This window comes from Microtus oregoni, unplaced genomic scaffold (assembly GCF_018167655.1).
Source record: "Microtus oregoni isolate MIOR12 unplaced genomic scaffold, Mior012 000032F_ref0000030, whole genome shotgun sequence".
In the NCBI taxonomy this organism is placed as follows: Eukaryota; Metazoa; Chordata; class Mammalia; order Rodentia; family Cricetidae; genus Microtus; species Microtus oregoni.
The window spans coordinates 25218960-25232893 of NW_024543091.1; the positions used below are offsets into that span (position 1 = coordinate 25218960).

Consider the following 13934-nt stretch of genomic DNA (forward strand, 5'->3'; position numbering starts at 1 on the left):
CCTGAAGGACATTTGAGGATGACACTGTATGTGGGAAGTATAAGCCTAAGGCTGTATGAGCTGGTCAAATGCTCTGTGCGAGGCCAGCTCCCCTTCGTGCATTAGCCAGAACCAGCTGTGAGCTTTTTATTAAAGAACCTTCTTCTTTATTAATCTCTAAGGCTGTGATACACTTCCCTGCTGGGAAGGCATGTAATCCTGTGACAGCATCCTTTAAACATTGGATCTGAGTTCCAGCTACCTATTCCTCTCTTGTGGACTCGTGGGCTCCATGGGAGGAGCCAGTCATGGGGCTATGGTTAGAACATTACCCTCACAGCAGGGTCTCTATGGTAATTATTTAAAGATTATATTACTAATACTGGTGTGTGTGTGTGTGTGTGTGTGTGTGTGTGTATGTATAGCCAGAAGAGGGTGCCAGATCCCCTGAGGCTACAGTTACAGGTGGTTGGTTGTAAGTCTTCCCATGTGGGTCCCGGGATCCAAACTCGGGTCCTCTGCAACAGCAGTAAGTGCTGAGCCATCTTTCCAGTCCCTCCATATGAAGTATTTCAAAACTGATCATAAACAGTATAATACAGGTGAGCTCCAGGCTGGGAGAAACGCTGTCTGACAAAAGGGTAAACAGCACCCGAGGGATGACATATAAGGTTGTCTGTGTCCTTTGTGTGCACACACGTGAACACACACACACACACATTTTCTCTGGCACAAGATACTTCAGAAATACAAGCTCAAAGACCCAGTGAGAACTGTGTTCATGCTCAAGTTCTAGGAAGAGTGGGCAGCCATTTGAAATGTATGGTTGGACACAGAGTATGGGTGGCCTAGTGCGTAGGACCGCCCGTGGGAAACCCAGCCGGGCCTGTCTGCTTGGAATCTTCTTTACTCCGTGCAGCGTACTCTCCTGTTGGAGTGGGGACCTACAGTGGAGTCTGAGACCATGAGTTCTCTGAGTGTTACAGCTTGCTGTAGGAGAGAGGTGACAGAGGACAGGGCAGGAGGAGGTCAGAGAGCCCTTGTTTCTGACGCCTTCTAGTCTTCTTCATCTTCTTCGGTTTAAGTGTTCAGCTTGATAAGGACTCGTGTCTTGGGAGCCTCTACATTTAACAGGCATACGATGAGACAATATTCTTCAGTTGGATGAGGAAACTCAAAAAAGTGACAGTATTTATAAAGAAGATACTATCTTTGATGACACAGATGAAGGCTTCATTCAATGCATTTAATAAATGTGGAAAAATTTTAAGTACTCTATTAAATACAGTTGGGATTCTATATGTGTGCAAGACTAAATTAATAAATCCAGGCTAACAGTGTGACTAATTGTTGGTTTATTGATATTACTATAAGTTATTATATTTTTGTATCCTGTCATTGGGATCCAACTCACCGGATTATTTTGGGTCACCTTATATGACAATATTTGTTAGGTATCTTCAGGTTTTTGTTGTTGTTGTGATAAAGCACCATTACCAAAAGCAATCAAGAGAGGATGGGGTTAATTTTATGTAGTAAATAGGGCGGCGGGGCTGTATCCCCAGCACCCCGGCAGCCTGGCTAGCTTATGCTCCGAAATAACAACACACAAACTGTATTCATTTAAAAACTGCTTGGCCCTTTAGCTCTAGCCCTTACAGGCTAATTCTCACATCCCGATCAACCCATCTCTAATAATCTGTGAGCACCGGTCTTACCGGGAAAGGTTCAGCATGTCTAACCTGGCGGCTTGCTTCATCGTGTGCGTCTGCCCAGGAGAGCGGAGCATGGCATCTCTCTGAGGCGTCTGCTCCCGAGAGGAAAGCTGTGGAGTCTCTGAGCTCACTTCCTCTTCCTCCCAGCATTCTGTTCTGTTTACTCCACCCACCTATGTTCTAAGCTATGAGCCCAAGCAGTTTGTTTATTACTTAGCCAATGAAATCAACAGATTGGTATATGACACTCCCACATCACTTTTATATCCATCATCATGGGAAGTCAGGATAGGCATTCAAACAGGGCTGGAACCTGGAGGCAGGCGCTGATCCAGAGGCCATGGAGAAGGAGCGCTGCTTACTGGCCTGCTCTCCATGGCTTGCTCAGTCTGCTAGTCTGCTAGTTCTCAGGAGAACGAGTCCAGCAATGGCACTGCCCACAGTGAGCTGGGCTCTCCCACACCACAGATTTGCCCACAGGTCGGTCTAGAAAGGGGCACTTTCTCAATTGCAGATCCACCTTCCAGAGTGTGCTAGCTTGTGTCAAATTGACATAAAACTATCCCACACAGTGGGTTGTCAAGTCTTCAGCTATAGCCTTCAAGGCGTGGGGTAGCCCATCTGGGGTTGTCTTCTAAGGCAGGGACCTGTAAGAATGGAATCCCATCAGGAGATGAATGAGGTACCCAAGTTCAGATTTTACCTATTATTAATTTTTGGATGCCCTTGAATTTGAGTCCTAATATGAAACCTCCTGCTTATGGTTTTATTCTCATGACTTTTAATGGCTATTCCAGAATAACCCCAGCAAGTCCTTCCTTTTTTGAGGTGGTATCTCATATATTCCAGGCTGCCCTGGAACTCTCTGTGTAGCCAAGAATGACTTTGAACCTTTTTGTTTCTTTGTTTTATTTTTCAAGGCAGGATTTCTCTGTGCAGCCCTGGCTGTCCTGGAACTCACTTTGTAGACCAGGCTGGCCTCAAACTCAGAGAGTCACCTGCCTCTCCCTCCGAGAGCTGGGGTTACAGTGTGAACCCACTATATTTGGTTTATGTTGTGTTCAAGATCAAACCCAGAGCTTTATGTACGCTAAGCAAAGACTGTGCCAACCGAGAAACATCTCTAGCCCTTTTGTTATTAAAAGACATAGAAAGTTCTGTAAGATGAAGTCTTCTATGAGGCACTATTAAGCTGCATCTTCCTGATGGGTTTGGATTTCATCTTAAAAACCATGATGGTTAACTTAATTGTGCACTTGACACAACTTGAGAGTCCTAATGAGGGATTGTCAACACTGGGCTGGCCTTTGAGCATGTTTGTGCAAGATTATCTTAAATTAATTGATGTAAGAAAATTAAGGCACCGTGGGTGACATCATTCCCTAGACAGGGGTTTCCTAAATTGCATGAGAATGAAGAGAGTGAGCTCACGGCGATCAAGTGGGCCTATTTCATTTCTGCTGACTGCGGGTGTCATGTGACCAGCTCTCTCAAACTCCTGCCACGGTGACTTCCCTGCAGTGATAAGACTATAGCCTGCCCATTTTAGCTAGAATAAGCCCTTTGTCCCCTAAGTTGCCTTAAAAAAAAAAAAATCAGTGCTTTGCCACAGCAAGAGAATTAAAAGTAGAGCAAAAGCCCTGTGGTTCGGTTCAAACTTGTCTCTAGACCTCTCCATAAAGACATAGCAACCCAAGCCGCAATGTTGGTGATCCTGAAGCCTGCAGTCTGATTCTTCTGGTGTCTTCGGGACGAAGAGATGGTTTCCAAACAGGACTAAAAGGATGAAAGAGTTCGTTCCAGGCTCAGTGATGTTTGAAAGGCTTAAGATCGGCAGTGTGCCACAACTCCCCATCATCCACCACTGGTCTCCGGCAATTATTGACAAAATGATGGGTGTTTTAGGTGTTGGCTGACAGCTAACCATGGGAAAGGCCTCATCGCTTTGAATGCTGTGAGACTCTAACAGCAGAAGCCTTGCACTTTTGAAACAGGTCAGTCAAGTTTTGTCTTATCTGCGAATTTGCCTCGGCTTGCTGAGTTGGCAAGAGTGGCTCGCTACTTGCTGCCCAGGCTTAGCACACATCCCAAACATTGTTTCCCATTATCTCCCAGTGCTCAGGAGAAACTCAGTCTTGGTGCTTTGTGCCAGGATGCAATTCCCTTTCATTGAAGCCAATTCTGCTGTTTGTGTGTGGTATATGTGTTCATGTATGTGCATGTGGAAGCCAGAGGTTGCTGCGTGTCTTCCCCGGTTGCCTTCCTTTCATTTCTGTGTCTGTGTCTGTGAGAGTGTCCAGCCAGCCACAGAGGTCCCAGGAGGGGTGTGACTGGTGGTTCAGGGAGGTTAGGAAAGGTCCCTGGCCCCTCAGAGAAAGACTCCCCTCTGTTGACGGGGACATGAAGGGGGCTCGAAGGAGGCAGCAGGCCTTGGTCCAGGGATGATAGCGAGAGAAGATCCACACTGTGTTGGTCCCTTGCTTTGCTCTTCCCATGTTAAAGCAGCATTTTTGCTTTGTGGGTCTGAGAACTTTAGATGTCTGTAGTTCATATTATTTACAGTTACTAAACAGTCGTAATCCTGTCTTTGATCAACTATTGTTTACTGCAAGTTGCTCTGTCTCCAAGAAGCTCCTTGGATTTTTGCCTGGCCTGGTTCTTTCATGTGAGAGCACTGTGGTCAGTGCCTTCTGGACGAGCCGATTCATCCTTGAGAACCCTGTGGTCGGTACTCTGGATGAGCTGATTCGTCTTTGAGAGCACCGTGGTCGGTACTCTCTGGACAAGCCGATTCATCCTTGAGAGCCCTGTGGTCAGTGCGCTTTCTGGACGCGCCGGTTCGTCTTTAAGAGCGCTATGGTCAGTGTTCTCTCTGGACGAGCCGACTCGTCTTTGAGCTGGAGCGTAGTTCCTGCCCTCTTTTTAACGTTTTTATTATATTGTGTCTATGTGTGCTTTTCCAAGTGTGTGTGGGTGCCGCAGTAGAAGAGCAGAGGACAGCCTAGAGATTGTCTGTTTTGTTTCCTCCCGTGGGGGTCCTGGGGTTTTCAGGCTTGGAGGCCCATAGCTGAACCCCCCCCCCCCCATGGTTTCTTCATATCATCTAGGATGGCACAGGCTTGAGATTCCTCTGCCTACCTAGGAAAGCCTCAGCTTTTCCTAGCTCAGCAACTCTGGGAAAATCATTCTGCTCACTCCTCAGAGGGGAGCGGGTAGCCTCAGGTCCTTTACTACCCGACAGGTTTTTCTTTTCTAAAATTTCTTTCTTTTTTTCTCCCTCTGATTTTCTACTGCCTCAGTTCATTCTGCTATAGCAAAATACCTTAGATTGGGTAGTTTATAAACAATGAAAAATTTATTGTTTCCAGTTCTGGAGGCCCAGAAGTCCAATATCAGGATGGCAGCATCCCAAGACCCCTTTCTTCTTCATGGATGGCTCCTTCTCCTTGTGTCCTCCCAGGGCCCAGTGTCAAGAAATCTCCCTTAGGCCTCTTTTATGATAAAAGTACTAATCCCATTCAAAAGAGTGGGACCTTCATGACCTCATTACCTTTCAAAGGCCTTGCTTCATAACACACAAGGGATTAAATTCTAGCATACAGATTATGAAGGTCAAAACTTGCGTATTGCAGTAATCAGCCATTGGAGGATCTAATTGCTTAAATCTGTTAGCATTCTCCTGGTGAGGGATGAAGCAGTCTGGATCGCTGCTTATAAGAAGTTTTTGCTTTTGTTTTGTGACAGGGTCTCAAGTAGCCCAGGTTCGCCAGGAGATGAGGATGCCCTTGGCCTCCTGATCCCCCACTCTGCCTGCCCCTCCTCAGGGACAGGCTTGATGGCATTCACCAGCATGCACAGGCATGCCTGTCTTCTGCAGTGCTGCGGACTGAACCCAGGGCCTCGTGTGTGCCAGGCAAAGCACTCTGCCAACAGAGCTCCATTCCTCAGCCATGGGCATCTTGGCTTTTTGCTATCATTCTAAAGCAAATGTCCAATAGTTGAGCCACCAGATGGCTGATCCAGCTGGAGTTAGGTGGAGTCTGATCTGATTTTCTCTTGCTATCCTCTTTCAGGGAAGTCACCCAGATATCCCTGGTATGCAACAGTTCTGAGTGGGACCTGCTGGGAGGCCGGAGAGACCCCAACTGCCTTGCCCGGCCTGGTGTCAAGATGCTGAGTTGGAAGCTCCCTAGGCTGTTCCGTGTAGACCAGGTGCCTCAGGTATGTGCTTTCCGTTCCACAGCTGGGTTCCAGAGTCTGCAGGCGACCAGCCTCTGCAATAGGGGAGTTCAAGATGCTTTTTGCAGGCCCCTTCTCTTTTAGGCTGCCCTCTGAATCTCCTGCAGAAATCAGGACCCCTCGCCACACCCGTGCGCCAGGCTGGCTAAGGGTAGTCCTTCAATGCAACATCTGTGTTTCATCCAGAAGCAAAGTCCTTAGAGAGACCTTAGATTTGGTCTAGTCAGAGGAAGTAGGAGCAGCTGCTGGTGGGGAGGTTGGTTAGGGCCTACGGTGGTGCTTCAGAGCAGGCTAGGGAACAGTCACCTCAGCATGGCCCTGCACAGTGTTCTCTCTCTCCCTTAAGACCCACACCTCTGTTTTATTTGAGACAATCTAGCCTCAAACTCACAATCCCCCTACCTTGGCCTTCCCTGGGTAGGGATTATAGACTCCACCAGTGTTCCGAGCTCCAGCCTCCACTCTCACAGGAAGGCTAGGCCAGGTATGGGGTTGGGCAATGGGGAGTGTTACAGGTCTTTCTTTGGACTGCCAGCTCCCAAAGAATGATACGGAGAGTTCTTACTAGTTATGAAAGCTTGGCCTTAGCTTAACTGCATCCCTAACTAGCTTGTAAAACTTAAATTAACCCATTTATATTAATCTACATCTGCCACGTGGCTCGTTACATTCCCTCAGTACAGTAGTCTGACTTCTGTGTCTGGCTCGTGAATCCCCCACCTCTCAGATTCTTCCCAGAGTTCCTGTCTCTGCCCAGAAGTCCTGTCTGTCCTCTCCTACCAAGCTATTGGCCATTCAGATCTCTATTTAACCAATCAGAAAGTGTCATAGGCAGGTGAGGTAAAAGAGTGTCACATCTTCACGCTGTGTGATCTAGTATCCTGCAACACAGAAGGACTTGCTTAGTAGCTTTTCTTGTCTCCTTTTTGTGGATTCCTGGGACTAGAGAGCCATTCCAGCACACATGGCATGCCCAAACACCCTGCTTCCATAAGCCCTAAGATTTTGGTTATATGCTATGTCAAACTGGTGTGCCTCCATCTTGCCTTGTAGAGAAAGCACAAGACTGTACCTGTCTCTGGGTCCAGTTTCCTTCCTGCAGGACTGGATAAGAATCAACGTTTGTTGTAGGACATTTCACATGGAAATGAGAGCTCTTTGGGCTCAGCTGACTACTTACACTGATCTTGTAATACCTAACCAAGCTCAACATCACCAGCAGGACCATGAGCAGAGATACCTGACAGGCTCCTGTCTGTAGGTGTAGAGCTAGCTGGTGCAGGGAGATGGCGCTGGGCAGAGTCATTTGCAGAGCAGAGGAGCTGTGGGACAAGATGAGGAAAGCTGGCCACTCTAGAGGAGGTCCTTCAGCAGGGCCCTGCCTCTGGTCTCACAGGGCTGCCTGTTCTCTTTCCTGCTCACACATCAGTGACTGTGGCCAGTGGGAACACAGGGTAAGTCTTGGATTTATTCATTCGTGACATTTTTATTCACTTCTTCCTGTGTGCAGGATGTTTCTCTACAGAACTCGGAGAAGACTTGCAGGTCAAGCTCTGTCCTTATTGGGCTCCTCCGGAGCTCAGGGGGCTCTCAAAACTCTCACGAGTACTTTGTAAAGCAGCTCAGAGGAGAGACAGATGTGTCGCTTGCCTAGGGGAGGAGGGGATCAGGAGAGAGACAGTTAAGATGAGTTTCAGGGACTGGGAGAATAGCGGGTGGTAAGGTGCTTGTTACAAAAGCCTGAGGACTTGAGTTTAAAACCAGAACCCATGTGAAAAAGCTGGTGAGTGCTTGTAACCCCAGCGCTGGGGAGGCAGAGACAGGCACGGATCCCTGGGGCTCACGGTCAGCCCACTTAGCCTAGTCTGCAAGTCCCAGGCCAGTGAGTGACTCTTAAAAAACCAATATGGACGGCACCTGAGGAAGAACCACCCTGGAGATTATCCTCCGGCTTTCACACACACGAGCACACATATGTACTCATACATGCATACGTGAACACATACACACACTAAACAAATAAATGCAATGAAATTTTAACTCCTCCTAGGTAGTTCTGAGCCTCCTGTAGCTCCCCGTGCGCGAGGGTAAGGATGACTTTGCTGTGCCTTCTTCACGGGGCTCTGTGTCTCAGGGCCCAGCTGGGGCTGTAATCCAGCTTCTCCGCTTTTATTACCGTTTGCTTGAGTCATCTCTTTTCTTCCTTTGCCTTTCAACCCTTCCTGTTGTTACATTTTAGCCGCGCCTTGTGTAAACAGCTCGCGGTGGACCTTTAGCTTGGCAGCACATGTCTTTTCCTGCGCCGTTGGCTCTGTTAATGTTCAGAGTGATAGCTAGAGATGGGTTTGCGTGTTTCAACTGTCTCGTGTGACTCTGCCTTCTCTGCTTCTACCTCCCACTCCGGTTGTTTGGGAGAAAGTGTCACATTCTGAGTTTCTTCGCTGTCTTCTCATTCTGTTTCCCCCTCTACTGATAGACCAGTTTCCCTATCTGCTGCCTTAGAGATCGCTTCAACTGCTTTATCATGGACATCTGTACGAGGCACAAGGAGTAAGCAAACAGGCTAAAAGTCACCCAGGATTGGCCGGGAAGGCGGCTCAACTGATAGATTACTTATCGAGCACGCCACCAAATCCCAGGTTCAAGACCCAGTACCACAAGCTATCATCTTAGCATTCACGAGGTGGAGGCAGGAGGATCAGAACTTCATGGCTACATAGTGAATTTGAGGTCAGCTGGGCTACACGAGACCTTGTCGCAAACAAGTTCCTCCAGACACCTCGGTGACTTGAGGTGTCAAAGATTTCTTGCATTTCACATTACATAGTCGTTGGGAGGTGGCAAAGGCAAGCAGATGGAAGATCTGCCATCTCCTAGCGGGCCATCTGGAACAGGTGGCTTCCAAGGTCACCACAGAGGGGAAGAGAGAGGATAGCGTCTTCAGTTGAGTTTCCCAGAAACAAATTTGAGACAGAAATTGGCATGCAGGATGTTAGCTAGGGTGAGGACGGCAGGATGGGGGAGGAGCCATGGCATCAGAGGGTCTCCCCATCACACAAGGCCATCACATGCCCATCACACAAGGGCTCCACCATGAGCTTCATCGTTCACAACTGTCCCGGATAAAGAAAGTAGGTCAGGACTTTGAATTCTTGGTAGATGGGGATGGCCTGACCCTGAGAAGGGAACATAATGAAGGCAAGATTGTGCCCTTTGACCCAAAACAGTTTCCCCAAAAGACGTGAGCTGGCCAAGTTCTGAGTGTGTAAAATTCCTCTCAGGATTGCATGGTTGGCTTTGCAGGTAAAGGCGCCTACAGCCAAGCCTGACAACCTGAGTTCGGTCCCCAGGATGCAAATGGTGGAAGGCGACCACAATTCCTCCTACTTGTCCTATGACCTCTATTCAAGTACTCTCTTCTCTCTCTCTCTCTCTCTCTCTCTCTCTCTCTCTCTCTCTCTCTCTCACACACACACACACACACACACACACACACAGTAAATAAATAAACATTTTAAATGTGAAGAAAAATGCACTGTAATTTCAAGGCATTGTGCTGCTTTGAACTGTCCTGGCCTAGAGGTAGCTCTGCCTGGAAACATCACCAGACTCTGACCAAGCTTCAAGCAAGTCTAGGAAGTGGGGAAGCACTTGGGTTGGCTGGTGGATGCTGACTATCCTGCCATCCCTGACTTCTTGGGCCTGAAGCTTTTTAACTTTGAACAGCTCTGCACATGCATAAGTCGTGACTACGAGTGCCACATTAAAATCTCTCTCATTCTTTGGAGAAATAGCCAGGTCTCTGTTTCGCTTTTTCATAACAGTCTTTCTGGACTGTTCTGAAAACCTCCTTTGCTCTTCTTTCAGTTGCTAAATTCTTCCTCTGCCAGGCCTAGTCTTCAGCCTGTCCTTTTCATATATTTTTCAATATCACTTTTGTTTGATCATTTGTTTCTAGAAGTTACTCTAGGCCCTTTTTAAATGTTCCCTCTTTATATTTGTTTCACTGAGCCCAGTTCTTTTATGTTTCAGTGTCTTCTTCAAACTATTTCTTCCTCCTCCTTCTCCTCTTCTTCATTTCACCTTCTCTCTCTTCGTTTTTTTTTTTTCTTCTTCCCTCTTTTGCTTTTTGGGACAGGGTCTCACTGTGCAGTCCTGACCGGCTTGGAACTTTCTACATAAATCAGATCAGCCTCAAACTTAAGGTGATCCTCCTGCTGCTGCTCGAGTGCTGGAACTGCAATTGTGCTCCACCACACCTAGCTGGGACTCCATCCCTCCTATCCTCTTTTTAAATCTATTATTTTTGAGGTTTTATGCATTTTTATTTTGTGGGTGTTTGGCCACATGCAGTGCCCACGGAGGCCAGCAGAGGGCATTCGATCTCTTGGAACTGGAGTAAAGGATGGTTGTGAGCCACCAGGTTGGGAACTGAACCTAGGTCAGCCGGCAGAGCAGCCCGTACCCTGAACCGCTGAGCCATCTATTCAACCCTCATGCCTCCATTTCTGGCTCTGCTCTTGCAGAACTGCCGCTGTTCCTGAGTGTGCATGCTTGCGATAAGGTGGAGAGCCTTGAGGGAGGCTTTGTGCTTGCCTTTGGGAACTGCAAAACCTTGCTCTCTTTCCGTTTGTAGCTGCATGACTTATCCACTGGAGATATCTTGGTTCTCAGAGACAGTGTAGATTTTGACCAAAACCCCACATACAGACTACCAGAGGGGTCTGAATTCTTGGGAGTTTGTCTGAGTTAGGGTTTTCATTGCTGTGAATAGACACCATGACCATGGCAACTTTTATAAGTGAAATAGTTCAACCCAACTCGGAAAGGGGGTTGAGATAGGCTCTTAGTTCCACCTAGATAATTTTTTAAGCGTTGGCTAACAATATCCTGTAACAAATGCCAGAAGAGAACTCAAACCCATAATTACTATAATCTCCCACCTCAGATCGAATTGGAGATCTCTGATTTTATTGATTTCTTCTAGGCATTGTGTATCTTATCTAAATGAAATCCACATGTTCTCTTCTCCTAACCTTCTCACTGGGTGAAATGAGAGTTTAAGGTTAAATTGGCTATGTGTTTCCTGAGTCATCTCATCCTGGGGATCATTCAAAGAATGAGATAAACACCTCTGAACTGTTCCAAAGAGAGCTTTCGGGGGGCTGGAGAGATGGTTTAGTGGCTGCTCTTTCAGAGGACTCAGCTTCGGTTCCCAGTCCATGTTACCTAGCAACCGGCTGTAACTCCAGTTCCAAAGGATCCAGTGCCCTCTTGTGGCCTCCACAGGCATTGCATGCACTCAGTGCACAGCCATTACATGTGAGCAAAACATCCACATGTATAAAATAAAAATAAATAAATCTGGGGGAAAAAAAGTTCTGACTCCAAGCAAACAATTCAAAACATGCACTCTGCCTGGCCTGGGGCACACTTTGCGATTTCTGTCAGAGTCTGAACGTTCTTGGTTTCCTGCTACTTCCATAACACATTCTTCAAAAATTTGGTGGCTTCTTCAAAAATTTGGTGGCTTAAGTAAAAGAGGCCCAGGGGTCTAGCCCAGCACCCATGGGACCCCAGGCTTTACCCCAGCACTGAAGAAACAAAACAACAACAAACGAGCTATGTCATCTTACAGTCCTGTGGACTGTACACGTGGCACGGATTGGAGGGCTAGAATCCCAGTGGAGGACAACTCAGCAGCCAGCGAGAACAGCTTCCAGAAGTGCCCACTCCTCGGCTCCTGACCCACCCTCTCCACCCTGAAATCCAGAACCCTTGCCTTTCTCTGGCCGCCTTTCTGCCTGCACACTTCTCACCAGACATCCCCTGGGCTCGCCGTTTCCCGCACTGCCATTTCGTGTCCCTGTGCATTAGGTAGTGTTCTTTTTGCCTTGCCTGATGCGAACTTAAAAGGAGGAAGGATTAAACTCTGGAAAGGGTTTCAGAGGTTTCAGTGCATCCCAGCAGGGTGAGGTACAGCAGCTCCCTTACAACACTGTGGCCAGGAAGCAGAGACCAGGATACAGGAAGGAACCAAGATAGAGGTCCCACAACACACCTCCACTGATCGACTTCCTCTAGCCAAGTATATAGGAAGGGACCAAAACGAGATAGAGGTTCCACAACACACCTCCACTGATCAACTTCCTCTAGTCCTGCCCTGCCTCCTGCTTTTCAGCCTCTCTCAGAATGCTCACAGCCTGCATCCACCAGGGTAGGCACCCACGGTCTAGGTCAGAGCCCTTAGGACCCAGTCCCTTCCCAACGGTGCCATCAGTAGCAGCCAGGCCCCCAGTACACGATCTTGTGGCTGTATTTTAGACTCAAACCATAACAGCCTACCTTTGTTCTCATCTTGTTGCTCTTAAAGGGGATGTCCTCTTCTGAGATGAACTGGATTCTGGGCTGGGAGGGGGCAGGAGCCGGACTGTACGGCAGTATCAGCATCTGCCAAAAACTTGTTAGAAAGCAGACTCTCCTCTTGGCCTGCTGGGGGGCCTTGTCATTCCAGCTCTTCTGAGGCAGAACCAGGAGAATCAGGAGCTCGAGGCCACTTTCAACTATATGATGAATGTGAGTTTAGCCTGGGGTGCACGAAACTTTCCAGATAACAAATAAATGCATAAATAAATAAGTGAAGATCCTAATAGCAGCACCCAAGTGCAGTGAGACCCTCGGGTGACCTGCCAAGAAGCCAGGAAGTGGGCTTATGGCCAATGCTGAGCAGCCTTGGAAGAAGCTGAGGACTAAATCCCACTGGCTGTTTCCTCTCAGCTCTGGAAGACCAAGATCAAAATGTGCTCGGGGCTTTTCCTCTGGGGCCTCCCTCCCTGGCTCACAAATGGCTTCCCTCCTGTTGCTTCACCATAGGGTCCTCACTTTGCACACACACACACACACACACACCTCTGAAACCTCTGTATCAATCCAAATCTAATCTTCCTAGAGTCACCAGCCAGATTCGAGAACAGCCCATTCTAGCTTTATTGTAAGTACTGTCCTCATGGGAGACTCTCTTGTCAGGGCTGGGGGTGTAGCTCAGATAGAAGACTTGCCTAGAATGTATGAAGCCTTGGGTTTGATCTCTAGCAGAGAATGGTGCTACACACCTGTAATCTAGCACTTCAGAGGTGGAGGCAGGAGGATCAGAAGTTCAAGGTCATCCGTGGGTACATGGGGAATTCTAGACCATCTTCAAATACAGTGTGTTTGGGGTAGTAGTATTTTAGCATATACTTTTGAGGGAAGGCCTAATTCTGTCCTTAATGACACTTAAAGAAGAGACTGAAGCTCAGCGTGTAGGACAGGATTGTCCAAAATCATTCCCCAGGGAGCAGGTTGAGAGCTGCACCTCCCAACAGTGCCCTGCTTAGCAGTACGGGAGAGAATGCCCTCATGGCCGGAAGGGAGACTGAGGCTTGTATGTGGATTTCAACCTGACTCCTGTAGCCACTGGGAGCATGAGTGGATGGCCTTCCCCTTTTGTCTGTCATGAGGACAATAAAAGACTCGGCAAGGTGGTTGTGAAGATTCTGTGACATTGAGACAGGAAGTGAAGAGCACGTGCCAGAAAGCCTCTGCCTTTCCTTCGGCAGCCCCTCTTCCCTCTTCCCTTTTCTCACCAGCAAAACCTTATTTACCACAGCCCAAGACCCCCACTTATTTCCCCTCAGGTGATTTGCAGCTCAATCGCTAGAAAAACCAAAGGATGGAATTTCAGGCTTCAGCTGGCCGGTACACTGGGCTCTCAGTAAGTCAGGGAGTCTTCTGTCGCCGAGCCTGTGACAAGCACTAGGAGAGCCAACTGGCTGATGCACCCTTCCGCCCCGAGAGCCGGGAGGTTCTCATCCCTAATAGACTGCACGCGCCTTGGTTTCATTTCACTCCGAATTGCCCCATCTGCCACCCTACAGATTCGAAATGGAGCCCTACAAATCGGTGCTGCTGTGCAAACAAGCAGGTGCCTCCTTACTCCCAGGGAGGGGGTCGCTGGAGATA

General features: G+C 48.1%; 1 protein-coding gene across 3 annotated transcripts in view; it reads left to right on the forward strand.

Moving 5' to 3' along the window:
• Positions 1-13934, forward strand: part of Paqr5 (progestin and adipoQ receptor family member 5) — a 75532-nt gene that overhangs the window by 31019 nt on the left and 30579 nt on the right. For all 3 annotated transcript variants that reach the window (XM_041679327.1, XM_041679328.1, XM_041679329.1), the window contains one exon: positions 5768-5915. In XM_041679327.1, the coding sequence (XP_041535261.1) occupies positions 5768-5915 (148 nt within the window). The remainder of the gene's footprint in view (positions 1-5767; positions 5916-13934) is intronic.